Genomic DNA, 26,209 nt, shown 5'->3' on the forward strand with positions numbered 1-26,209 from the left:
AATCATTATTTACGTTATCACGTCTGTGGCCCTGCGTTTGTCTGTCTATTGATGTGATACTATGACATGAAGAAAAAGGTCTTGGTTCCGTCTCGATTGCATTTGAATGCAATTTAATGACCACGCATCTGTGCGGTGTATATATCCCAACCAGCCAGTATGGCCAAGGAACCACCTTCTGACTGGACCGCTTCATCGGCTATGGATGTTTACGAATTGCAGCGAACTGAAAGACTTGCCCAACGACCAGCGGAATTCCAGAGCAATGACCTCATCTTCAGACCTCCCCGCCTTCGTTTTCAACATCGGGAAGCCATACGAGGGGGAGCAAAAATGTAATTTGGGCAATATCGCACGTTTCATTATTTATACATTCAAGACGCCCAGGAAAAGCGCCAGTCGTGGCTACAGCTAGCTAGGTAGCCTGCTTTCCTTGCGTCTTGTCCCTCGAAACCTAATGTACGCTTTTGCAAAGAAAACCTCAAAAGAAAAACTTTGGAAGAAGAACAAAAACACAAATAGCCCTTCCATCCATCATGAAACCCACTCTTCGGAGAGGAACTTCCACAAGAGGGCTTAGATTAGCCCAATCAACACCCCGTTCAAACGCCGAAACCCGTGCAAAAATCGTGCATATCTTTTCATTCCATACACATCCGCCTCCCTCCCTTCTTTCTGGTTCGGTCATTTTCAGTCCAATTGTGGCCGTTTCGCACTGGAAGAGATTTGGATTCTGGTTTTCGAATCGTAGACTAGTCAAACATGTACACGTGTCGTGCAGGCCAGGTAGGTGTCGCATCAGCCTTGAAACGCGGCGCGGCGGAGATTCTGCATCATCCTCTCGACGATGGCCGTTGAGTCCGTAGGCACATCGGGCAGAGGAACGTCGTCCTCGGGAGTTTGATGGGGCGGGGGTAACGACGGCTGCGCCTGCATTTGATGTTGTTGTTGCGGCGGTGGTGGCGGCTGCTGCTGATTCTGCTGTTGATAATGCTGTTGGTATTGCTGTGGCGGAGGATGCTGGTGGTACTCCTGGTGATGTGGAGGCTGCCACTGTCCCGGCGGGGGCGCCCAGGCTTGGGCCTGCTGTGTCTGCTGCTGCTGCTGCGTCGGTCCCCAGTTTGAACCATGACTCTGGTAGCCTGGCATGGCAGCTGTCTGCAGCGGAACCGGCGACGGTACGGACTGATGGGAAGGGGCTGTAGGCGTCGGCGGATTCACGCGCGGGGTGAGGGCAAATTGGGCCAAGAGCTCCGCTGGATTGAGATGCTCAGTCCGTGCTCGGCTCGTGGGAGGGAACGGCTGGGCCGATGGCGTATTGTAAGCCTGCGATTGAGACTGCGTTGGCTGTCGGGGGAACGCCGTAGTCATCGATTGATTCGTAAAGGGCATTCGAGAGGTTGAAGCCGGCACTGGCGTGTGCGGTACCGACACGGGAGCTTGAGCTGCAGGAGGTGCCGTCTCTGTCAATGGGCCAGCTGGTTTTGACGGTTGAGAAGCCGTTTGCGCGGTAGAGCCAGTGATGGCTGCCATCGATGGTTCGTGGGTTGCATCCTTCCCCGGGCGAGAAGCCGGGGGTGGATTCGTACCTTGCGCAGACGCTCCGGTCGATTTCGAACTGGTCTTGGATGGAGTAGCAGCCAAAGGCATCTTGCCCATGGCTGCGAGATACTTGGCCGGGAGGGGAACCGGCGTCTGCTTCTCGGGGATCTATCATTGAGTCAGCTTGAGCTTATTCTACTTGGGGAAATGTCATGTATTAGGTGGTCATACCTTGTACTGCACCTTCGGCGCAGCGGGCTTTGCTGCAGGCTGAGATTTCGTCTGGGTAGATTGAGGCTGGCTAGCAGGAGACTGCTGTGGAGTCTGCTGAGAGACAGGCTGTTGCGAGGGTTGATATTGTGCTGGTTGAGGCTGAGGATGCTGCTGTTGTGGCTGGTTCGCCCAACCTCCATACTGCGGCCGGATCGCTGGGTGTAGCGGCGCCGACTGTGGCTGCTGCGGCTGCCAGCCATGACTTTGGCCATGCGAGCTGGGTCGAGAGTTGCCTGGTGCAGGAGATGGAGATATCGATGAGTAAGATGGCGTCCTGGCGTGATTCTGGGGGACCTGCGGCGCTGGTGAAGAATAAGGGGCCGCTGTTTTGACACCATACATGCCAATAGAACCTTGAGGCATAACATTTGTGAGTGTGTTGTGGTATGGGCCGCCGTAAGCAGGTCCCTGCGGTCCCGTGTTTGGAGCAGGTGTCGGTGTGCCTCCCTGAATGGAGCCTTGCCGGTTTTTGAAAAAGGCTTCTGGAGACGTCCTCATGAGATGGGCTCGGAGGTTACCTTCATATCCGTTGGTGAATCCTCCCCATGGAGCATAAGGAGTTCGGTACGTCTTCGAGTCTCTATGGAGTGTGTGAGTATTATTGACAAAGTCACTGGGGCTGGGGGAATCTGACCTGTTGTGGTGAACCTGGAAGAATGCATATTTCATAGCAACAGAAGGCGTTGGTGCGGCCGAGTATCTCCGATGGTTCTGCTGAGTTGAGCCTTGCGAAGTACTGTGTGGTAAAGGAGGTCTGGAGTTTTGCGAAGGCGCCGACCACGTTTGTTGCGTGGGCCGCGCGCTACCTGCGGGCTGCGGTCCCGGGGTGCTGTAAGGGCTCGGCCGTTGCATCGAGTTCGGAGCCGCGTAGTAACCCTGCCCAGCTGGAGCGGGACGAGGCACATATTGTTGATGTGCGTCGGGAGCAAACTTCTGTTGAACAAATTGAGTCCCCGGGATCGGGTATCGAGGATCGGCTCCGAAGTGGAGCTGCTGTCCTCCGGGAGTCGGGGGCGCAGAAGCCTTGGGTGTGAATTTTTGCGTGGTGAAAGAACCGGTACCAGCATAGTTGGTTTCGACAGGTTTCCTGGGTTTGTATACGTATGGCTTCTCCGACTTCGGCCCATTCTGAACAGTGACTCCAGGCGTAAACACTGGCAATGGGGCTGGTTGTGGTGGAACAACCGACACCCTGCGATGTGACGTGCTTGCGGAAACAGGCTTGGGAGGCTTGGGGATGGTGTCAAGAAAGTTGCTCTTGGGATTGTGCAGCTGCTTGGCGGGATCATCAGAGTACTGTGCCTTCGCCTCCGTCGACGTCTTGCCGAGATAGTGCCAGATTTGACTGTCCTTCGACAGATCAACCTTGGTCTGGTTTGGATTAGTGCACTCGTTGCATGGATGGAACTCTGCCCATGTGTAGCCTTCAACAAAGGGAGCATCTTTCCGGGGAATCTCATCAGCAGGACGCTTCGCATTGAGTCGTTCCTTTGCCTTCTGCGATGATGGCATCGGGATAGCCTTGGAAGACGCCTTCGGAAGGTGGTAGTCAGATGGGTCGGGCAGTAGAAGCCACTTCCACTCAACCTCGAGACAATCACTGCAGCACGTCAGAATTTGTTCATCAAAGTTGTCGACAGAGACATACCCATTAGGAATGATATCAAGGAGGAACATCTGCTCATCGGCGCGATTCTCAACCACAACACCAGCAAAGATGTCGCCCTTGAAGTACTGCAACTGGCAGATATCGCCCTTGGCGAGTGCTGCGGCAGCCTCGCGAATCCGCACATCATCCTCCAAGGAGTCACCGGTATGTTTCCTATCACGCTTGGTACGATGGAAGCGACAGCTGAACTCGAACGCTTGCTCCTTGTACTCGGTTCCATCTTCGCCAAAGACTGGGACTTCGGCTTCTTCGACAAAGACACCCGCGGCAGCCGCGCATGTGGCGTGGTAGGCCCGGGCACATTTCTTCTGGGAGCACTGGAAGCAGGCACCCTTCTTGGACCGACAATAGAGACACTTGAGATCCAGGCGTTCCTTGTTGATGTTGGCAACATTCGCAATGACCTCCTTGTCGTCGACGGTATCGATGTACGTCTCGGGCAGGTATAATGCGCACATACGATGGGCCTTGCGGCCATCGTCTGTTGGCAGAACTTCTGCACCAGGGATATCGCTGGGGCAAAGGCAGCACGTCGGCTCTGCGCGCGTCTTGACCTTGAGACGAATCCGCTTGGTCTTTGCCCTGCCTTCTTTGTCTCCAGCAGCGCGCTTTCGTTTGCGAGCCGACTTGACAATGCCGTTACTACCAGGAGGAGACGGAAGGCCGGTAGCGTCGTCTTCATCCTCGTCCTCGTCATCCTCTTCGTCTTCTTCGTCAGTTTCCTCGTACTCGGGTGTCGGTTCGCCACGGAGTTTCCGTTCGATATCATATACGTCAACCCACACGCTGTCTTGCGCCTGTGCGCACTCGCAACGTTTGGCGATCTTGCCCATGGGAAGCCAAGAGTCGAGCGCAAAGTTGACAGCCTCGGCGCAGTTGTAGCCCAAGTTGTATCCAGAGTGGTAACCGTAGGGATAGGTAACGACAAATTCACCCGGGTACGAAACGCACTTATTAACGGTGATATTGTAGTGCTGCTTGAGGTGCGATGGGGAAATCAAGAATCCCTTGTGACGGAGGAACTGGTCGCAAGCCTTGGCGTCCGTGGGCCAAATGTTCTTCATGGCAGCCTCGAAACGGCGGGCGTCAGCTTGTGAAATGCTGTACCATTGTTTAGGGGCGCCAAAGTGGAGATAGTTGATGCTGTAAAGATCAACGTCCTCCAAATGCCATGCGAAAGTGGCCTTCCACATGCCCAAGTAGAGGTAGGCCGTGTTAACACCGGGAACCTTTGTCCCAAGAACATCCAGCAGGTTGGGAAGTTTGTTCAAGTTCCACATTTCTGTCGATTCGTCGAAGAGAGTCCCCATGAGATCTGCGCCGTACAACGGCGGGGCGTACGTGAGGGTTTTCCAGTATATCCTCTCGAGCTCCTCACAGCGCTCAGGGGTATAGTCAGAGACATCCATCTGATAGTCAAAGTCCTCGAATGCCTTTTCGTCAATCATGGCGGACCCTTCTCTCTTGCTGTACTTCCGACGGGCCGAAACAGTCTGGGTCTTTGGTTTTGCTTGTCTTCCGCCACCCATCCGACCCATTCTGCCAACGGTTGGTGGCTCATCTTCGTCAACATCCATTCCCGGGTCCTCAACGGAGTCGACCACTTCTTCTTTCTTGACCTTGACCTTGGTGTCCGCATCCGCAGCCGGCTTAGGGGAAACGGGCGTCATCGGTCGCTTCTCTTCCTCCTGTTCTTCTTCGGCATCGTCCTCATCATCCTGGTTCTTGCCCTTGGCCTTACCCCGGCGCGGTCGACCTCGGCCCCGCTTTCTAGACCCGGCCGACGTTGATTTCGCTTCTGTACGAGGTTTGGGGGCGGATCGGGTTTTCGGCTTTTCGACGTTGGCTCGGCGCTCGCCTCGCCGCGCTGGGGGCTGATGTTCGCTCTGGTCGCAAAGTTGTCGCCACTGCGGGAGGTTATAGGATCTTTGATGAAGAATATTGACTTGACGATAGGTTCCATTCGATCCCATGATGTCTTGCTTAATTGGTTCTCTGACTCGGATCTGCTTCACCAGGTCGTCGAGTCGGGGGAGGTTTTCTTTCCACTCGGGGGGAGGGATGATCTTGACGATACCGGACTTCATTCCATAATGATCGACTTTGGTCATCTACAGTCACAGTCACAGTCAGCCGACGGAAAGACACGGAGACAAAGGGCACGAAAGGAAGTGGCATGGGCGTACGAATAGCTTGAAGTCCTTGAATTGATGCATCGTGGGCCTAAAGACAGGAACAGTCCCGGACCAGTGGTCGGGAAGGACCTCGCCAATGTCGTCCTCGAGCGGCGGCGCCTCATCTTGGGTCGCAGGAGCAGCAGATGGGTCAACGGCATCGTCGTCGAGATCGCTGAGCTCAGAGTCGCTGGCTTCCGACTTGGGCGCATTGTTGCTGTCGGGGGGTGAGTGGAGGAAGGCGGGCTTTGCACATTCAATCTGGCCAAGGGTCGGCTCCTCGTCGTGATCACCAGTCGTGGATTGCGCCGGCACAGGTGCAGGCTCCGAGACTGGAGCGCTGACAGCGTCGGTCGACATCGTGGAGGGGACTACATGCGACCGTTGATGCGCTGGAATTTTTCTGCCTCGCACGTCGTCAAGAATGGTCGTGTCGGGAGAGTGCGCAGGCTTGGTGTGTTCAAGTCGCCGAAAATATGAGGTGCAGACGTCTGGTTGAGTGCGGAGAACAGATTCGTTCGGTTCTTTTGGTTATCAGATCCTGCGGGGGGTTGGCCACTGTAGAGTATTCGTAGAGGGAGCGGTAGGACTGAGGAAACTGCGTCTGGCTGGGCTGGCTCGCTAAATGGGCCGATTTTTGGCGAATCTGGGCCGATGAACCAGGGCTGGCGCAGGCAGGGCGGAAGTTGCACCTCCCAAGGTTGACGGTTACTGTTAGGTAAGGAAGGAAAGGCAGGTACGGTCGGCAGTCGTGTACCGCACCTGACAAAATAAATCAGCCTACTCAAGACGAGGGCTTTTACATAAGGTAAGAAATAAGGTATTCGTCGACTGATGAAAATCTTCAAGGTATTGAGGGTACTCAAAAGGGTCGTGGCCTCTGCTCCTTTTGCCTTTCTTTTCTTTCGTTAAAGAGCCAAAAACCAGAGGTGTCGGGTAGAGAAAGAGCTGTACCATCGGGCAGATGCGGCTGCGGCTGTGGTTGCTGTTACTTGCGCTTGCTGCTTACCTTACTGTGGGGGAAAGAACGGGTGGTTCAGGTACGGAAAGTGCGCGGGCACCTCACCTTCCAATTTTCAGCATCCGACGGGGCAGGCAGGTGGGCAGTGCTGGCGACCCCCTTCCCTCTTTTGCCTTCGTGCCCTCCAAGTTCCGTCTCTTCCCCTTGACTTCCAGTTCCTCGCTTCCAAGGTCCACACTGATTAGATCTGCGCTAGTCCCGACTGGGGAGGTTCCCCTGTGCCTTAGGCACGCGAGGCAAATGCAGAATCCGGCACCGGAGTGCAGGGAGATGACGTCGCCACGTGAGGGCAGGTCGAATTTGCAACCACAGCGAAATTGTTCTAGCCTACGCATTTGATTGCGAGTTATGCACGCAACTCGGCTCAGAACTACCATCATATGGGCGAATTGCCGGCTATGAATGCACTGTCAGGTTCAATATCTCGATGGCTTCATCCAGAAATGCGCAACTCATTAAAGCATCCAATGGTCTCGGATCCTGTGGAGCTGGTTTACTTTGTAGTCAAAGCTGTCGCCCTTTTGTGTCTCGGCGTGAATTGCTTCTTCTCCCTGACATTTACCGTTGTAAATGCTGTAAATCCGCACAGAAGGTTGCGGGTCCCTGCCATTGACTGGTCTTTGGTGTTGGAGATGCCGTCGCTCCCGGCAGGGCGTAATAGTGAATCGTGTCAGGGGAACATCGCGCCAGGAACGCAATCGTGAATCGTTTCCCCTACTGGAAAGCTTCGACCAATGGAGAGAAGCATCAAGATCTGATAATCTCGCATGGCATTTGGAAGCTCCAAAGTTTCTGGGGGGTGGTGTGACCCATCCAGCCCTACCGGTCGAGAGCATCCGTCGGCCGGCAGCGGATCGTCCGATGATCCAATCTACCGAGTACCCTGGCCTGGCTGCTCGGCGGAGGAAGCAACCTGAGGTAAGGTAGGGGAGAGGGGCTGCCGGGAGGAATCGCTGACTCCCGTACGCATCACTGCCCGCGATAGCTTGACTTCTACCGAAAGTTCCCCAGTGAGCTTGGTCAGTCGAAGGTCTTTCTATGTTGATATGATAGTGGCATCGAGTCTTGTCGGGGGTGATTAACGTGACCAAGTCCCCAAGTATCTGTTCCTATGGGTATTATCGTGTGAACCCCTTATCGGACTGCGCCCGCCTAAGGTAGAGTCCAGCATCATCAGTCGACTCCGCACTCTCCACGGTGCGTGAGGGGCGAGGAAGCTGGAGCCGCGAAGATCAGAGTTGCAGAACCCCCCACATACGTCCCCAACCATGGACGATGGGGTTGACTCGACTCCGAGAGGGACGCGGACTTGGGCCTCATCGAACGTGGTCTTTGATCCTACACCTGCTTCGCCACAACGAGACGCCGACTAGATATATCCATGGTGGCCAGATTTCCTGTGATATTCGTCAATAATGTGTTCTCGTGATGGAGGTCATCTCTTGCCTTGAGATTCCAGACTTCAAGCACTACTCGTGGGTGCTGACGCTGGATGTGCTCCATTGCCTTTGAGTGACCCTTTTTGGCCCCTTATCAATTTCTCATCATGAGCCATCAAGGTTCCCATCACTGAGCAACATAGATTTGACCAGTTATCACTAAGGGTGATGGTTACCCCAGCTGCAAAGGGTCTCACACCTAGTCGAATGTTGAGAGTGACAAAGTTGAATTTGGTTCGGCAAGAAAACGTGAGGGGATATTGTATGCAAAGCACGTCTGAGGGAAACAATGCACTGAGTACCCGTACCGAGGTAGATAGGTAGATATGCTGCTGTGGCTGTCGTGGGTCTCACTCCATGCCTATGAACCCCCAACGGCATCACACCTTCCCATCACCTTGCCTGAGATGAGGTGAGGTGCCCTTATCTTAGACAGTCTTCAGTGACACTGGAGCCGTAACTGGCCCAGCAACGTGCACGTCTCACGGCAGAGGTAGGGACAGTAGACAGTGCTCAACTGATGTAGCGCGCCAACAAAGCTTCTCTCATTCACCTCTGATGTCTGCCTCGGCAAATAAATCACACAATAGTACCACCTGGAATCAGATAAGCTCTTCTGTCCACCTTTTGACGCCAATAAATTCATAGCCCTTTTCATTACGTGATGGAGAAAAATGACGTGTCTGATATACCGTCATAAAAGTAAATAAAGAATCCCGCCACTGGCTAAATGCAACTGCCAGAAGAATGTACAATATGATCGTGCTTCGTTAAAAAAAAAAAAAAAAAAAAAAAGGTTCTATGCGTCTCTTTCTCTCCCCAAACCCCTCGATCCTCCCTTCGGCGGGTCTCCTGTACAACGTTGCCGATACGCCATGCGAGAAGTTAAGAACTTTATAGAAGAGATATATGTGAATAGAGAGTGCCCCTCTTAGCGGTCGTGAAGAACGTATCCCATTAAAAATCTGGAATTGGTTTACGCGGTGCGGAGATGGTTCGATCCAAGGCCGATCAACTCGAACATGATTGGGATGAGGCCGACGCCCAGCCAAGCAATACCTGTCGGCATCTGTCAGCAAATGTGGAGCAAGGTCGGATCTTGCGGAAGAGGGATGGAGCTTTACCTGTATAAACAACCAGCTTGGTCACCACCTCAACATCGTAACGCACTCGTGGGCGGATGAGTCGAAGGAACATTTCCTTCTCACTCATCTCATCTTGTTGGCCGACCCTCAGCTCCACCTCTCCCTTCTCCTCGCTCGGGCTCGCCAGCACGCTCCCCGTACCCATCATGCGCTCAAAGTCGTTCAGCGAGTTGCCGTGGTGGCCTTGAACACCAGACGTTGCTCCCTTCCCTTCCCAGTCGCTGCTCTTCTCTCGAAGCTCGTGCATGCTGCCCTTGCTCTTGATGCTGCCATTGCTGCCGATGCTCTCCCGGCGTCGTCGCTCGCGGTATGCAAGTGTCTCATACGCATCGGCGGCACTCTGTGGTCCGATCGATACAGAGCGACCACGCGTTGTCGGGTGACGAATGGACTGGACTACACGGGGCAAATCTCTGACGTTGGGAATAAGCGTATCCATCCTCGAACCCGGGTCAATGGACTTGTACATGGACGCTGGCGTAAAGAAACGTCTGGGAAGATTCCACTCCACCTTCTCCAGGAGACGGAAAAGGTGAGGCAGAACTCTGAGCATGGTAGGTTTCATGACCTCTCGCCATAACAGGATGACAACTACGCCGAATACAACGCGGGCTAGTACAATGTGCCAGCCCAACGCATTGAGATCAATGGACTCAACAGTATGGGCAGAACCTCCGAACGAATCGATTGAAGTCCGCCCATACATCCATGTTCCGATCTCCAGGCCAATCACGACTCCCGCAAAGGCTACGCTGTCGTCGAAGCAAGGGCAGTCGTCCGCCGGCTCGGGGTGTATCCTTACGAGGACAATGACGACGAGAGCAGCGATAACGGGCGCCCACCATGAGCTACTATGCATATAGGCGTCCAGCGGCGGGCCGTAGTGGAACTCGACAAGAGAGATGGCAGCACCCAAGACCGAGCCCACGATTACGTCGATGAAGCCATGCATACCACAGTACAGCCGACCGAGAATGATAGAAATGGCGTAAAAGTACGACAGGCCCTCGAGGACGGTCTTGGTGGTCTCTGGCATGGCGTTCTCAGGACTCCGGAGGAGCAACACTGCGTACACAGCCACTGACACGGCGTTGGCGCTATGGGTCGAAGGGAAGCCATACTCCAACGCAGCAGATCCGGACATGGTGATTCGATGCAGTGGCGGTGACAGCGGTCTGGGTAGAGAGAAGAAGTCCTTGATAAAGCCGGTGAAGAAGACACCCTCGGCCAGGATGTGGATAACACTGTGAGATAGCAGCTTGTTAGATAGTTTCTATACAACTCTGCGCGGCGAATTCTGCTTACCCTTTGCCAAAGGAGGCGTACCCGCACCAGAAGAGCATGGGTAGACCGATCATGAAGAATGTATGAGTACCGAGGTTGGCCGTGATCGCAAAGTAACTATCGAGCCACGGGGTGCGCATCGTTTCCTGCAGATAGGCCAGGTAAGGTGTTTCCCATCGGATCAGTGGCAACAGCGACTGCCGCAGTCGATATCGCCATGGCGGCAGCGCTCTCTTGTCTGTGAATAGGCATGGTCAGCTCAAGGCTTGGAGGCTTGCGTACGGGCAAGGTATATGGGGGCACTTGTCGATGCGCCAGGCTCAAGACAAGAGTGACAGCGCGAAAGGCAGTGCCGGGAGAGTGTAGCAGCGTACAATGATCGAGACTTCTCAGGCCCGCATCAGGGGCGTCGCTGGGGCTCTTGACTACGATCAGAGGCGGGGCGGGGGCCTCGGCGACACCAGCTGGGTCGGCAAGCTTTGGATTCGCAAGGGTAGCGTCCGGCAGGGGATTCGGCGCAGATGCGGCGCCATTGGTATGGCTAGTCATCGAGCGGTGTCTGAGGTCGTGGTCGTGAGGCATACGGCCATTCGTATTATCGTAGTGTGATTTGGTTCTCTTCGAGTTGTGTTCGGTCTACGTGGTGCGTATTCGCGGGTAGAGTCGCAGGTTCGGAGGGGGCGAGGGAAGTGTTCGGTGTAAGGCGTTTAAGGTGGAGGGGAAGCACATGCGCATGCAATTGCTCGAAGGGTTGGCGAGCGACTGGGCATCTGGGGGCGGTTAATTCGCGAGAAGGCCGAGGAGCGAGCGATGCGCTTGCTGGGGGGGAGAGAGAGGAGGGATCGCCAACAACTAGAAGATTGTGAGTATGTCGCAGGAATCGAGGTTTGGCGTCAAGGGTTGTGGGAGGGAAACGATGGGAGTGCAGGGGAAATTTGCAGGTGCAGCAAATGGATGGTAGCGGGACTGCGATGTTGCGTTCGCGCCACAAACGGGCGTGGGAACCTGTAACTGGAACTCGAACTGGAACCTGCTGTAGTGGTGTGTTGTGTTGTGTTGGGCAAGGTACATTTACTTGGCTTACTTTGTGGTTCTCCTCGGACGATGTACCTTTCTCTTGAGGGGTTACTCTGGGGACGCCGGATGAGGCCCTTGAGATAATCTAAAGTATATTCTTCAATACTTGACTACCTTGGGAGCCAACAAGAGCAGAGAGGTCCTCTTGGACGGCGCAACGGGTAGAGTAAGGTAAAGAAAGAAGGAAGGAAAAAAGAGACAATGAATCTGGCACGGAAGGGTCCCGCGCTAAGGTAGCGCTACGTTGTGTCAGGCGTTACGAACACCTCATGGAAAGATGGAAGCATCTCAGATGGATCGGTACCTGACAGCAGTACACAGTACAGTGACAGACAAAAGACACCAGTCACCACCGGCCATCCCTAGGTAGGTAGCCCTTGGACTTGCGCCCAAGACTGCTCGCCCTCGGTATCGACAACGGCGGGGGCGCTTGCCTTAGCTCTCCCCAGCTTCCAAGTACCTTTGGCCTTCCACTTTCACAGGCTTCGGGTACTTATGGAATGTACCTTACCTACCTACCTACTACCATGTGGACGTCGAGATTTCCCGTTCCCCGACCTTGTACCACCAGCACCCGACTTGCCTTACATGGATCGCACAAGTAGGTACCTTCAGTACGATGGAAGTATTACACTCGTCCCCCTCACAAAGATCTTTCAACATACAACTCGACATACAATACCTCACAAAGGCTTCGAGAGAATCCACAGACAAAAGGGCACGAGATCATGGACCTCGACTCGGTCTTTCTCGTCTTCTTCTTCTTCTTCTCTTCATGCACCAGAAGGAGTGGAGTCCACTGGTGGCACGTCGTCAACGGACGGACATCTGTCTCACCATCAAAGAGCTTGAACATGAGATGACGAAGAAATGTATGAATAGAGAAAATGGGGCGGGAGCGAGCAAAGTAACCACCAAGCCTCGGGATCAGATTCTCGCTTTTCTTCCCTCCTTCCAAGCAATGCCATCCAGCAGCCAAAGTGTCAGACAAGAAAGAGCCACCAGGACCACCCCGAATAATGCCATTGTTACGCGCACACAGACACCAACGGCCGCCCAAGCTAACCTCTTCTCAAACAAGCATCTCCCCAGAATCAACAGCTTTCGCTCTCGTCTCATCCTGTCTTGGTCTAATCCTCTATGCGCCAACTACCGTCTTTCGCCAGAGAGGGGGGATTTCAGATGCCCAAGACCATTCCGCATTTGCATTGAACGAGTCCGAGGGCCCCTTCTTTCTGCCTTTCGAGAACACGATACTCTGACCTCACTGGCCTTTGCTTGTCGTCACTCTCGTCGCTCTCCTCTCGTCACTACCAAGAGACTTTACTGTAAGTGCCCTCTTGTGCCTCAGGTTGCTTTGAGTACCTACCTACCGAGCCGAGTAGTGTACGATAAGGTACCTAGGCGGGCGGGGGCCGGCAACTGTGTGCCTCTTCTAGAAAGGTTACACGGAGAATGCCATGCAGAATACAACGACACCCCCACCAGAATTCTACTGCACAGTAGACTCAGGCATCTATCATCCTAGACATTCTACATTCACCGGTCCAAAGCTTGAGAGCTTGCAGAGCTCCAGAGCTCCCTTTCTACACACCTACCTCATCTCACCTCACCCAACCAATAAGCTCAAGCACCCAATCCTCGTTGACGAGCACCATCGTACTCAAACACCCGTCACGCCGGAAGAAGATACAGACATTAGCAAATACGGGTTCTACAACAGCTACCTTAGGTCATGACAATTAACCCCATCAAAATGTCCGGCGCCCTTCTTCCCCTCCGAGCCCGGCACTGCCTCATCACCGGCGCCTACGGAGGCATCGGCGCCGCGATTGCCTCCCGCTTCGCCGCCGAGGGCGCCCTGGTGACCCTCCTCGGCCGCAAGGAAAACAAGCTGCGTGACCTCTGCGCTCAGCTCCCGCCCTTCCGGGATCACCGCCTCGCCCCTCTGACCTCCTCTGCCTCTGCCTCCGCCTCGCCGTCGCCCTCCGAGGCTAAACCAACCCATTCTTACGCCGTCATGGACGTCTCCGCTGACGCTCGTGATGAGGCTGTCCTCGATGATATCTGGGTTTGTCTTTTCTCCCAAACCCATCTTCCACACCTCCACCTACCATCAGCAACACATCAAAATACTACATTGAGAGAAACGAGGCTACCTAGCTATCGCACCATGAATAAGTAGACACATTGACTAACATGGACTTCCCCGTTCCCCTTCTTCAAGAAACGTACGGGCCAGATAGACGTCCTTGTCAACGCCGCGGGTATTGCGCAATTCCAGCTGTTGCAAAACACCTCCCCACAGGCCGCAAGAGAGCTCATCGACACAAACCTCATGGGCACAATCTTCATGTCTAGGTACATGGCCCAACGCATGAAGCGCAGACGCGCAGACAGGGATGGTAAGTCATGGCACATCGCTACAACCATGCGTATTCTCTTTTCCCACACGACCCATTGTTGCCACACACGCGCGGTCGATCCGATCGCAACAACCACCTGCACCGCACAGATGCGCCAGCCTCATGCCAGCGATGTGCTGCACACACACACACACACACACACACACACACACACACACACACACACACACGCATCATATACACGCACGCACTGCATCAACAGCCCCGCTAACCACGCGATCCACTCTCTCCAGCCTGCATTATCAACGTTGCTAGCTTGCTGGCCGAAAAAGGCAGCCCTGGCACCAGCGTCTACGCTGCATCAAAGGCCGGTATTATTGGTAGGTTCTTCTTTTTATTAGTCTCTGCTTAGTCTCTCATACATCGCGGGGTCGCCGTGGCTGTATCCTCTCTAGCCCATTCCTCCCGATTTAGTGAAGCAAGTCTAACACCTCCGTTCTCCTCTTCTGAAGGCCTCACCCACGCCCTGTCGGTCGAGCTAGGGCCATTGCGCATCAGGACCAACGCCATCGTTCCTGGCTACATAGAAACAAACATGCTTGCCGGTAAGAAACCCTCCGTTCATCTTCCACTGGTAGGGCCGACCTTAGAGGACCCCATACACCAAATATCCTTGGTTAGGTAGGCCAACAGCTAATATACAAATCATCACAGCAATGTCGAGGGAGCCTCTCGAGAAGAGGATACCATTGGGTCGCTTGGGGCGGCCTGACGAGGTCGCCGATGCTGCCGTCTTTCTTGCTCAAAACACCTACGCCAACAACTGCATCCTCAACTTGGATGGCGGGCTCAGTGCTGTCTGAGCTGGCGCGCAGCTCCCATTTTTACATAGAAGGGACAGACACCCTTGACTTGGAAGAAAGTGGACCCATGCACAATCAGTCGTCGTCAATGACAATGGCTCCGCCGGTAGAATCGTCCACAATGACCACATCGTCGCTGCCGCTCGTGGTAGCGACAACCTTGGCCTTCTTGGCTTCAATGAGCTCGTCTCCGTCGTCCGGCCGGGGCCGCTTGAGGTTAGATGTCCCCTCCGATACCTCACCAGCAGGCTTGCCATTTAGCTCACTCGTGCCGTTGGATTCGGCGGATGCCTCCTTCTTGGGCTTGCGAGGGATCTCGGGCTTCTTGTCCGCAACCAAGCCCTGGATGGGCTTATCAGTCAGGGGCTCCTTCCTATGTGGTTGTTAGTTTATGGTTTGATACTAGATCTCGAGTAGATGAACGTACGATTCCTGGATGCTGATGACGACATTGACAAAGGGTTCGTCATCGTCTTCATCAATAATTGTGAGGAAAGAGTCCTCCTTGATCCCAAGCTCGCTGAGCTTCTTGGAGAGGTTCTCCGTCTCATCCGGGTCGTAGAGCGGCCCGACGTCATTATTCAGGGCGAACTCCTTATCACCGTAGCCAAGCTCCAGGCGCACAAAGTCTTCGACAAGGTCCTTGAGCGTCGCTCGGGACATGTCGACAGTGACGCTCGTCTGATATACGCTGCATACCGGGCAATCTGGGTTAGGGGCGCGGTACTTGCTGGAGTTGAGCAGACGGGCAGGGTTGTGAGGAGAGATGAACACCTAGGCAGACAAATTAGACTACCGATTCCTGGCCAAGACCCAAAAAGTTTCGACCTTACCTCCTTGGTCTGAGTGAAATCGCCTCTCAGCACCTTGAATGACTGCAAGACACACAGGCCGGCGACAATGGCATTGGTTGTCGCAATGGCAGGAATGATGTTACCAGCCATTTGCTTAATATCGAATCGCGACTTTCTCTCGATGCCGAAGATGGATGAGCGAATATTTGCGCTCGAGGTCACAAAGTCCAACGTGTCCTCGTCGTCCTTGTCGAAGGTGATCAGGGGCTCAGGTCCAGATGCGTCCTCTTTGTGCGCCTTTTTCAGCTCCTGCATCCGTTTGCTCAGACGGTCCAGGCTGTCGACGAAGACTGCAAAGTTCTCCTCCAACGTCCATACTTGTTGTCCTCCCTGCAAGATAGCCTCCTTCGAGGCGAGGGCTGCGGCTGACTGCTCTGACAAAGTCTTATAGTCGAGAGCCTCAGGTTTCCGTCTGGACTTCCACATATCCTCCATGGACGCGAGTCGCACAATGTCGGCGTTGAAGACCTTATCGAAGAGCAGCTGCGGGAAGGCATCAGTGCCCAATGATTCGCGAATCGTTCTCAAGGCCGCAGCCTCCTTCTTCAACTCTTCAATTTCCTTGGCATTGTCGGCATCGGCCGAGTTGTCGAACGCGGACTCGTCTTCGCTCGCGCCAAAGATCTCGTTGAGAAGATAGCTCTTGCCCCACACGATGCAGTGGATGGGCTGGCTAGGGGTGCTTCGAATGGTGCAGACCGGGTAAGACTTGGGCGTCTCCTTGGGCGTGCAGTCGTAACATGCGGTAACACCCTTCTTGATGACTTGAACGTTGCCGTTGAATCCCGTCGTGCCGCTCTCGATGAGAGGTACATCCGCGGCCAAGCACATCCTGTTAACGTGCCGTCTGGCCTCTAGGTTATCCAGCGCATTGAAGACAATGTTGAAATCGCGGAACCACTTGACGTTGAATTGGGCATCCTTGATGTTGGCATGATGCGCGACGATCTTGACCTTGGGATTGAAGGGCTGCGCCGCATCCTTGGCCACCTTTTGTAAGTCAGTATTGCAATACTCTCCACATCTACATCACTGCCTCTGGTACCATACCAATGCCTTGGACTTCTTGATGTGCTCGTGTCGGAAGAGGAATTGTCGGTTGAGGTTGCTCAAATCGATGGTGTCGAGGTCGACGACGTGAATTTCACCAAAACCCGTGAGCACGATGTTCTTGAGTAGTTCGCATCCGATACCGCCAGCTCCAACCATAAGAACGCGCGCCTGCGTGTTGTAAGTTAGCTCCATTGACTCTTCAATTGCATCGAAACTCATCATCGAAGAAGAAGTTGGCTGCTTCTGGAACAGGCAAAGGGGACGCCGTTGGATGAAAGCCGCGATGCTGAGTGAGTCGCGTGGTCTGATGCGCCGGGGCTCTGACGAGGGTTGCGACGTACCTTCTTCACATTGGCGTTCAATGAGCCGCCGAGCGATTGCTGGAAGAATCGATCACGCTTCTGCACGGTGGGAGGTCGCTGCTGCTGTTGCTGCGTCGGCTTTTGTTGCTGTTGCTGCTGCGTCGTTTGCGCGGGTGGTTGAGCGGCGGGGATGGCTTCCGTTTGTGCTGGTTGCTGCTGTTGCTGTTGCTGTGGTGCTGATGCTGGTGTAGGCGCCGTCGCGGTGGCGGGCACTGTCGCCTCTGCCGCGGTTGCTGCAGGTGCAGCTCCTGCTTCCGCGGTGGAATCCATCGGGGCTTTCGTTCGATCGCAGTGTTGTTGAGGTGTCCGTTCTGCGTGCGTCGACGTGTCAATGGGTTGGGAAGGGGAAAGATTGGTGCGATCGCGTGGTTTTGGGAAGAGGAAGTTGAGGGTGGAAATAAGCCGCGCCAGGTGGGATGGAATGATGGCGGCGGGTGGTTTCAGCACGGGAGCAAGGCTGCGAAGAGGAAGGTTCCAAGGTTGAGGTTTTCCCTGAGGTCAGCGGAAGGAGCGATCGCCTAGCACAAGGTTCCAGCCAATACCGGCAGCCGGTGACGAGATCCCAGCAGGGATTGGAGCTGTTGGTTCCTGGGGAACTTCCGCGCTCGAGTCATGATTGGCAGATAAAGGCGGGTTTCTCTCGCTTGCCAGTGGAAGCTCGCTGGAGCACGCTGTAAACTCAGCGGTCTAATGCACCCTCCAGTCACCGTGAAACACTCGACGCATGCTTATAGCCAGGTACCTTACCTAAAGTACCTCACCTTTTCCATTACCTCCGCAACCTTGGAAAGTAGGTAAGGTAGGGTACCATAGGGTAACTGCTTACACCGTACCTAGGTAGGTACCTCACCAAACACCGGCCGACCTCCCTTGCCCAGCGAAGGTTCGTTGGGCCTCCACCGGTTCCTCGAGTCCTCTCTGCTGCGTATCCGTGGTAGGGCCGCTTCTCATCCCCTTTCACGTGGAAAGCAGCCGGTTGGGAGCTCACCTCAGCCACGGGGTTCACAGGTATCCTTGAAGTGACGAGATCGCAGGTCACTCACTCGGAGGGGTCGTCTGGGATTATCGCCGCTTGTGATCCCGCCTTTTGATCCAACAAAAAACAACCGGGTCGGTGCGATATGGGTCTCTTCTTTACCGCCTAGTCCAAAGTCTTAGTCCTGCGATTCTTGCCCTCATCTTCGTCCAAGCTCTGTGAAAGATCCTACTGCATTGCCGCCGGCTAGAAGCATCTGAAAGGTGCAGTCAAGCCGAGTTCTAGGGTCGTATTCCTGCGGCTCTCTCCAAGCAGATAATACCGCCTGCAAGCATCTCACCGCGGGGCACTGCACACTAACCGAATCATGTCCGACGACGAGCCCGACCTCGAACTCCTGGCCCTCCTCCGCCAGCGGTTCCAGGGGAAGCTCAATATTGACGATGAGCCCGAGACGGGCGTTCTCGACGGCGCCGAGTTCGTCTACGACAACTCCATCGACGTCGCCATCGACATGAGGGCCACAAAGAGGGCCGCCGCCACCATCTACGCCCAGATGGAACAGAAGAAGTACTCAACCTCCACCTGGGCAGAGCACGAGCTGCACCCAAAGACAAAGGACGAGAGCACCGCCGCCTTCATCTTCACCATGGACCTGCTCAACTTTTGCTTCTGGTCAGAGAAGCCCGAGGACGAGAGGTACGCGGTCGAGTATCGCGGCAAGACCTGGACGGGCTACTGGAGCATGGTCGCCTCGCTGCAGCGCGCCCTCGAGGAGGGCATCCCCATCACCAGCTCCGATTTTTGGCAGAGCGAGGACGAATGCAACTTGGAAGTTCTCAGACACGTCTTCCGCTCCAAGACGGAGGAGGAGATGCCCCTTCTCGAGAAACGCTTGGTGTGCTTGCGGGAAGCCGGTACTGTCTTGTATGAGAGGTACAGTTGCAGCGTGACGAAACTCATCGAGGCCGCCAAGGGATCGGCCGCACGGCTTGTGAACTTGCTCGCCCGCGATTTCGACTGTTTCCGCGATGAGCACAAATTCGACGGCCGTCGGAAGCCGGTGAGGATCCTCAAGAGAGCGCAGATCCTCGTGGCCGACATCTGGGCATGCTTTGGCGGTGAGGGCATCGGTGCTTTTAGGGATATCGACAAGATCACCATGTTCGCCGACTACCGGGTCCCGCAGATTCTCAGCACCATGGGTTGTTTGTATTATAGCCCTTCGCTGGCGACGGCTATCACTGATAAGCGGGTTATTGAGAGCGGATCGAGGTTGGAGTTGCAATTGAGAGGTGAGCCTTTACTACTATGCCACTTCTCCATGTGTCTTGCTAACTATGAAAACAGCGTGCAGTATTTGGTGCGTTGAGCTCATCAAACGGGAGATCCAGAGGGACCACCCCGGAACGAGCGTCAACGCCATTTTGATCGATTTCTTTTTGTATGATACCATGAAGGAGCTGGAGGCGGCTGGCACGGAGACGATAGGACATCACAGAACACGGAGTATTTGGTACTGAGGTAGAGCAGCTTGATCAAGGTATGGCCAAGATGGGGAGACGGGAGACCTTCAGCACCTCTGATAAGGGGTATAATTCATGTTCGCTGTTGTCCAGCATAGAACATTTCGTGTGATAATTTACAGCAAACCCCCGTGTCGCATATGCCTCGTGTTCTACTCCTCAAAGAACCGATCAGTTAAAGCCATCGAACCGCTAGAAACTCCAAACTCCGTCTGCTTATTCGCACATGGTTTTCGCGAGAAGGAGGTACCTCGACGGTCACCCGGTCAGCAACCCGTGCCTTCCCCCCTTGGTCACCCCCCAAAGGTCCACGAATACACTACCAAACTTTCATCCGATGCCATCCCGCCACGACCAGAGCCTTCCTATACCCCTTCGATCCCATTCCTGTCACCAGCACAGCAGGCGCCCCCTAGGTCGGGGGTCAGGTCAAACTGTGGCGTGGGTGGTGGAATGGTTAATGGCCAACAATTAAATCGCCAACCAGCCTACTCGACGACAGGCTCAGCGCATACGAGTACCGAGTTCGAATCCCAGCATGAGCACCCAGAAATTTCCCAGCATGAGCACCAAGAGATGTAGCCCCCAGTTCAGCACCGGGGGGGTGAACTCTTTTGACCTTTTTGATATTTGCAGATGCTTGCTGGGATCCTCTACAATTATGAGGCTCCGACCGCTGTCGAGTTCATAAGCTCGTCTAAGTGAGCCCGCTCCGAAGCGTGGCCCTTTTTCTCTTCCTTTAGAAGTACCGCAAGTACCTCGATTGGCGGGTTGAGACCTAGTCTCTCCGCGCGCTGCCACCGCTTCATGCGCTGGAGGCCGATGCAGGGCTGCAAGTCATATCAGTATCTCCGGCCGGCCAGCAAGCAATTGTAATCAGAATAACTTACACCATATTGAGAGCTAACGTCAAAGTATCGCAAAACCCTCTCAGAAAGACTCACATCACCTTGGTGCACCCTAGGCGCAATGCGCTGAGCCTCGATCGACTTCCAGTACTTGTTGATCTGGGCGTCGCTGATCTTCTCGGCCCTCACTTCGGCCTCTGACTTTTCGGGCACTTCTTCCTTTACCTCCGCCTCCGCAATCTCGGGCTGCGCGGGGTCCTCGATCTGGATCTCCTCGATATCCTTGTGCTCCTTGTTGCTTGGCTTGGCGATATCGGATCGGTCAATGGCAGAGGAAAGAGCCACTGTTTTCTTGGTGTCCTTTGGCACGGGCTTCGACACTCTGTTGGAGAAGCTGATGGTCGACTGTCCTCGCGCCGGGCCAGGTCTGGCGCGGCCTCCTCCTGTTGATCGCCTGGTAGTTGGCATTGTGTGAATCGTCGCAAGTACGTAGGTAGGCTGGCAGGGGTCTAAATGGGTGGCTATGAGAACGCCAAGTTTGCGTGACTGATTTACGAAAAATCGAAATATTGGTAACGTCAATCTGATGAATTCGAGATATCACTGATCGAAGGTGAATGCCTCAGATAATGTCACCAATGGGTGTTGTCGCAATGTCATCTGTGAACCAGCGCTGGGGTGTAATGAATGACGAAAGAGGTAGGAAGGTGGCAGGGGCTTTAATTTGGCGGGGCAACGCGAGGTAGGAGCCAAAACACGTGATTCACTGTGCCTAATAAGCGATACGCACTGCTATTGACACTGTTCTCATCATCATCGTGATTGTTCGTTGTTCATTTCGACATGTCTCTATCGTCTGTCTTCGAATATGCCACAGAAAGTTTCATATTCCAGGGTTTCTTGAATACACGCCGACTCTTCCTTGACTTTTTGGTTTCCATACTCCTTTATGCACCGGTAGCTTCTCTATAGAATGAAATGCTCCTGTTGGCGCCCGCCGTACAGAAAGACTCGTTCTTTCCAGTCTTCGGGAGCCACTTGACAGCCCACAAAGCCTTGTCTGTCTCGCTATGCGTCGCGACACAGGCGCTACGCTCCACTGACCAGACCTTGACCTTTCCGTCCATCGCTCCGCTAAGTAGGTATTCGCCCGTGTCGTTCCAGTCAACAGATGTGATCCATGAAGAGTGACCAGTCATGTTGCTGACTTGCTCGCCATTCTTGATGTCGTAGAGAGCAATGACGGATGAGTCGCCAGCAGCAGCGAGTCTGGTGTTTCCAGGGGAGAATGCGACAGAGCGGACGGATTTGACCAGGCCTGGGGCGATTTCTTTAGCAAACAATTATTACGAGTAGAACGTTCGGTGAGGGTATTACCTGGTAGTGAGAACAACAACTTTCCGTTGTCATTGTTGAAGACGTAGACAGCTCCGTTCTGGTGCCCACTGGCCGTGTACCGCCCATCACGACTCAAGTCGACCGACATACCAAAGCTTCCCTGGCCAGGGCTTCCGGTCTCGTACTCTCTGATCTTGGGCGTGCCCTCTTCGCCTACGTCCCACACATTCACCCGGCCGTCGTACGTCGTACCCGCCAGGAATTTTCCATCCTCGCTGAGCGCAATGGCCCAGACCTCGCCGGCCTTGGCCGCCTTGTTCGTGATCTCCGAGTGGAGCTTCCACTCGCTCGTGTCCTTGTTGATGACCCAGATCTTCACCTCACCGGCGAATCCTGCGCTCGCGGCGACCAGACCATTTCGGGAGGTGCAAATGTGGTGGCAGCCCAGCTTGTGTGCACCGCTGATGGACTGCGTGATGGGGATCGTGGGGTCGGCGGTGTCGTGGATGTGGAGGGTCGATGAGCCGCTTGCAGATAATACAGCCCTTGAAGTAGTGGCCAAACTGAAGATGTCGGTTATGTGGGCTAACGTTCCTGCATGTTAGCAAGACGAAGCTCTGGGGACGGTGGTTCGGAGGTCCTCAAGCTCTAGCTGGTAGGTAGCTCACCATTATCCACAGTGTGTGTGGTCAAATATTGTTTCGACTGGCAGAGTTAGCTCTCGTTTCGCTTACGAACAGACAATTGAGGTCGTACCATGATTCCCAGCCCATGCGAAGCTCGTACCGCTGTAGTTGTTCCGCGGTTGTGAGTAGGAAGGTAATGGACGCGATGTGGTCGGGAAGGTGGGGGCTGACATCACACATTTGCGAGAAAAGACCCCTGCAAAGAGCAGCTGGGGCACGGCAGGAGGGGCAATGGAGGGGCACCAGCAAGTACCCTTGCTCAGTTTACCTCAGCACCCCGACCTTATTCAACTTCATTCTTTTTTCATCTTCTGATTATGCATCTCATGGAACACTTATTGCGGAATGGTTCTGGCCTATCGTCAATGAGAATCTATGATGACCAGAAAGATCTACATGCCTTCAAGAAACAGTGCTGCCCACTTACATTACTCCTGTTTCTAGACTTTAATGGCCCTTTGTATAAGTCAAAATGCCTTCGAATTCTTTATTCGCGTCAAAGAGCTATCTAGCAACGTCATTTCAAACAACAAGCTCTAGTCCTAAACTTACCGGGTTACTCCATGAGTTCAACTCACCTCGTCGAAGCAATCGCTTCCTGCTCACGGAAGAACTCAACCATTGTGACGTTCTGACAGTAAAGAGCCAACTCATACGGCGTTAAGCCACCAATGTAGGGCTCGCCAGACTCCTTCGCTCCGCCCAAGGTCGTTCTGGACCGCAAGTCAGCCCCTGCTCTGATCAGCTCCCTTGCAGTAGGTATCATGGCCAGGTCCTGCTTCTGCTGAGACAGTCGTCGAGGGTCCTCCGGATCAGGATGCCATCTCCGCGCGTAGCACGCCATGTGGAGAGGCGTCCATCCCCGAGGGCCAAGGGCATTGGCGTCTGCGCCTTTCTTGAGAAGGAGCTCGACGGTCACGCTCGCTCGCACGCTCCATCTACATACGACATGCAGAGGCGTGATCCCGTTGGCGTCTGTGGTGTTTGGGTCGGCGCCGTGGGAGAGCAACCACTTGATTGCCTGGTGTCGCCGGGTGACGTCGCCATACGCCGCCGCGAGCAAGGGTGTGCCGAAGTTGTACGTCTTTGACCTCTGCAGCATGGGGAAGTTGCTTCCAAAGGTGCTTTCTACGCGTCCATAGTTCATCATGTCTATTGGGGTCCCAGCCTTCTCAAAGGCGTAGTTGACTGATGCGCCGGCCTCGACGGCCGCTTCCAACGCACGGAGGTTGCCGTTGAAGCTGGCCCATCGAAGAGCATACCAGTCATCCTCTTGTCCACTTCGCTGGTACAGCACACCCCTCAACATTTGGTACAGTGCCCTACATGTGATGGTTAAATTCTTGAGGTCGGTAATGCCTTCAAGAACGTCCGGTTGAGTCGGCTTGTTTGGGTCTTCGTAGAAGTAGTTATCCACTATTTCCAGGTCGTCTGAGTCGGAGTCGGCCTCGGCTTCGAGAGCACCGTGAAGTCTTATATGTTTTGCCGGCTGTGGCTTCGGTCGCGGGCCAATGGCTTTCACGATCTGCAGGACGAGCTCCGTTGGGATAGGAATGCCTGCCAGGCCGGCGGTCTTAGAGTCATCTCGAGGCGGCTGTGGTGATGTCATTTCGACAACTTGATTCAGTCTCAAAGTCGTACTTACTAGGTGGGTTTGCCGTTCTATCCACGTCTATGCAACCCCTGTTGGTTGTATCTGACGAGTGAGTTTGTGTCTACTTACGAGTTGTGGCTGACTTCAGAAGAGTCAGGTATTGTAACATATAGTTTGGTATTCCGATGCGCAGACAGTTCGCGCTCTTGTCTGCAGATTGACTTCTCACAGAGGATCTTAGACCATATCTTTGCTCACCGTAGTTGATTATGATTAATCAGGTTGCACGGCTTCATTGTCGCTTTGATTTGGTTCTTGTTGTCTCAAATACAATGTGTTATTCACACCGAACAATGAAGGACTTGTCCCAGTACTATCAAACCGAGACTCCATCTTTGTCTGAGGTTACAACCCCTAATTGCGTTGAACATGTCTTTATTGATCCTATTAGCGAATCAGGACCTGATGGTTGGTTCTTGAAGCCGGATTATTAAGAAGGGGAGGCCAGAGAGAAGCAAAGGCCTGACAGCAAGACTAAAGTCAATACGTCAACGTCGTGGCGGAACAGATGTAAAAGTTCGCTTAGGAAGTAAGCCTCTATGGGCGCCAAACCTTGGAAGATCAAGTAGCATCATCAAATGAGTGTAGTAGACGATGGAAATGAGCCTGACTTGTGTCTATCACCGAGATCAATGTCGATGGCCCCGTCTCAGCGGACCCTGCCATCGAAACCCGTGGAACCAGTTTTTCCTTGTTGTCACTGAGTTCTGGTTTTGGTATCCAAAAGCCGTGCCCGCTCGAGACATTCCTCTACGGTGACCTTGGTCTACAGACGAGATGTACGTTCATAGGGATGTTGTTTTGCCAACATTTCCCACCATTATCGGAGTTCCGACTGTTTGTACCCGAGTACGCCATAAAATGTTGATCAAGTAATGTTTGCCATGTACCTGGTGATAGGCTCCGTCGAACGCCTGCTTTTTGCCCACGTTCCCGGCGGCATGTAGATAAAACTGAGCTTGCCACATTGAAATCCATCGTAAAGGTGCGTTCTCCCGTGGTCTCGTCGCTTCTACGCATAAATTCAAGTGGTTAAAGCATTATCCTCTTGTGGGCGAGTCTCAGGTATGATGAACACATTCGCAACCTCCGGACGAACTCTGAGGAACTTTACAGGCCCCTTGATGACCAGCCCACAATTCCACGTCGGTCGGGGCGGACGTAGAGGCGAGCCTTGCTTCAAAGCTTCAGCGGCATTTCACTCTATTTAATGACCAGTAAACGCCGGTTTGATGACAGCTGGGCACGTCGGAAGAAGGTGATGGATTGTCCCAAACGCCAAAGTATGCTAACAAATTGTACACTTGAATATACACGTCTCGAAATGTTACACGGCCATTGGGCGATTTAAACGAACTTCCCTGAGGGGTTCTCATCTTTCCACATATCCTTGATCTCTGCACAATGGTTGTCAGTTTGACGTGCACGAAGAAAGGTTCTTGCAAGGGAGACGTACTGCTCAGGCAGTGTGGGCATACCATGTGCTGCCTCTTGATCTGGCCGCAGCCTGGGCACTTGCACAGAGACTTGACATCCTGCAACGCCTTGCCTGCCATCTGCCTGTGTCTCTTCTTCGAGTGAGAGGTCTTCTTCTTGGGTACCGCTCGCAGGATGGACTCCCAGATGCCGCCGAGCCAGGCGGGGATGTTGAGGTTGAAAGCCGGGAGCGCGAAGGAGAGCGCCGGGAGGAACGAGTTGGTGACTTGGCGTGTGTAGAGGGAGAGGATCCTTGGTGACTGAGCGAAGGCTGGCGCGGAGATGCGGGGGAAGAGGGAGGTCATGCGCAAAGGCTGCGCGCCCATGGCGATGGCTGCCATTTTTCTTGGATGATGATCGATCGATTCGAGCTCTGATGGAGGGGTTGTCGGGGATTCAGGGACTGCCGAAAGTAGAACCGGGTTCTTTGTAGACGACGGTATCGATTCGGACCGAAAGTTGTTTTGCCGCCGGGTACCTATCGAGGGTTCGTGGCTGCGTGGATGGCCTGTCGCAAAAATGTGTATCCACGTTGAAGCTGCTGCTACACCACTGTCGTGCACATCGCGAGGCTCAAGCTTGT

The 26,209-nt window shown here is 54.1% G+C and overlaps 8 protein-coding genes across 8 annotated transcripts; 2 read left to right on the top strand and 6 right to left on the bottom strand.

The window, feature by feature from the left end:
* Positions 1–25: 25 nt before the first annotated feature.
* Positions 26–8,415, bottom strand: HER10_EVM0010475 (JmjC domain-containing protein). The gene is made up of 5 exons (XM_035479933.1): positions 5,671–8,415; positions 3,464–5,595; positions 2,450–3,415; positions 1,774–2,395; positions 26–1,710 (listed from the first exon to the last, which is right to left on the bottom strand). The coding sequence occupies exons 1-5, from the start codon at positions 6,016–6,018 to the stop codon at positions 799–801; spliced, it is 4,980 nt and encodes a 1,659-aa protein (XP_035329993.1). The 5' UTR covers positions 6,019–8,415; the 3' UTR covers positions 26–798.
* Positions 8,416–8,956: 541 nt separating this feature from the next.
* Positions 8,957–11,769, bottom strand: HER10_EVM0008974 (PAP2 superfamily protein). Its single transcript, XM_035478479.1, has 4 exons — positions 10,922–11,769; positions 10,569–10,785; positions 9,243–10,507; positions 8,957–9,177 (listed from the first exon to the last, which is right to left on the bottom strand). Exons 1-4 carry the CDS (start codon positions 11,127–11,129, stop codon positions 9,095–9,097), a joined length of 1,773 nt encoding a protein of 590 aa, XP_035329790.1. The 5' UTR covers positions 11,130–11,769; the 3' UTR covers positions 8,957–9,094.
* A 1,357-nt stretch (positions 11,770–13,126) lies between these two features.
* HER10_EVM0012664 (short-chain dehydrogenase) lies at positions 13,127–14,853 on the top strand (the record flags this gene model as incomplete). Its single annotated transcript, XM_035482054.1, has 5 exons — positions 13,127–13,695; positions 13,852–14,029; positions 14,284–14,370; positions 14,503–14,595; positions 14,705–14,853. Exons 1-5 carry the CDS (start codon positions 13,360–13,362, stop codon positions 14,851–14,853), a joined length of 843 nt encoding a protein of 280 aa, XP_035330236.1. The 5' UTR covers positions 13,127–13,359.
* Positions 14,357–17,589, bottom strand: HER10_EVM0009567 (ThiF family protein). Its single transcript, XM_035479052.1, has 5 exons — positions 17,102–17,589; positions 16,758–16,928; positions 15,687–16,697; positions 15,281–15,627; positions 14,357–15,226 (listed from the first exon to the last, which is right to left on the bottom strand). The coding sequence occupies exons 1-5, from the start codon at positions 17,390–17,392 to the stop codon at positions 14,929–14,931; spliced, it is 2,118 nt and encodes a 705-aa protein (XP_035329878.1). The 5' UTR covers positions 17,393–17,589; the 3' UTR covers positions 14,357–14,928.
* Positions 17,590–18,061: 472 nt separating this feature from the next.
* HER10_EVM0005609 (uncharacterized protein) lies at positions 18,062–19,756 on the top strand. The gene is made up of 2 exons (XM_035475217.1): positions 18,062–19,393; positions 19,449–19,756. The coding sequence occupies exons 1-2, from the start codon at positions 18,466–18,468 to the stop codon at positions 19,619–19,621; spliced, it is 1,101 nt and encodes a 366-aa protein (XP_035329370.1). The 5' UTR covers positions 18,062–18,465; the 3' UTR covers positions 19,622–19,756.
* Positions 19,752–21,165, bottom strand: HER10_EVM0000241 (DNA polymerase delta). Its single transcript, XM_035470032.1, has 2 exons — positions 20,515–21,165; positions 19,752–20,454 (listed from the first exon to the last, which is right to left on the bottom strand). Exons 1-2 carry the CDS (start codon positions 20,938–20,940, stop codon positions 20,284–20,286), a joined length of 597 nt encoding a protein of 198 aa, XP_035328736.1. The 5' UTR covers positions 20,941–21,165; the 3' UTR covers positions 19,752–20,283.
* Positions 21,166–21,419: 254 nt separating this feature from the next.
* HER10_EVM0011046 (uncharacterized protein) lies at positions 21,420–24,105 on the bottom strand (the record flags this gene model as incomplete). The annotated part of the gene is made up of 3 exons (XM_035480488.1): positions 21,420–21,790; positions 21,850–22,395; positions 23,439–24,105. 3 exons carry the CDS (start codon positions 24,103–24,105, stop codon positions 21,420–21,422), a joined length of 1,584 nt encoding a protein of 527 aa, XP_035330053.1.
* A 1,292-nt stretch (positions 24,106–25,397) lies between these two features.
* HER10_EVM0001308 (ribosomal L32p family protein) lies at positions 25,398–26,205 on the bottom strand. Its single transcript, XM_035471063.1, has 2 exons — positions 25,607–26,205; positions 25,398–25,547 (listed from the first exon to the last, which is right to left on the bottom strand). The coding sequence occupies exons 1-2, from the start codon at positions 25,965–25,967 to the stop codon at positions 25,498–25,500; spliced, it is 411 nt and encodes a 136-aa protein (XP_035328857.1). The 5' UTR covers positions 25,968–26,205; the 3' UTR covers positions 25,398–25,497.
* Positions 26,206–26,209: the final 4 nt, after the last annotated feature.

Source organism: Colletotrichum scovillei (assembly GCF_011075155.1).
Source record: "Colletotrichum scovillei strain TJNH1 chromosome Unknown Contig00009, whole genome shotgun sequence".
Lineage (NCBI taxonomy): Eukaryota > Fungi > Ascomycota > Sordariomycetes > Glomerellales > Glomerellaceae > Colletotrichum > Colletotrichum scovillei.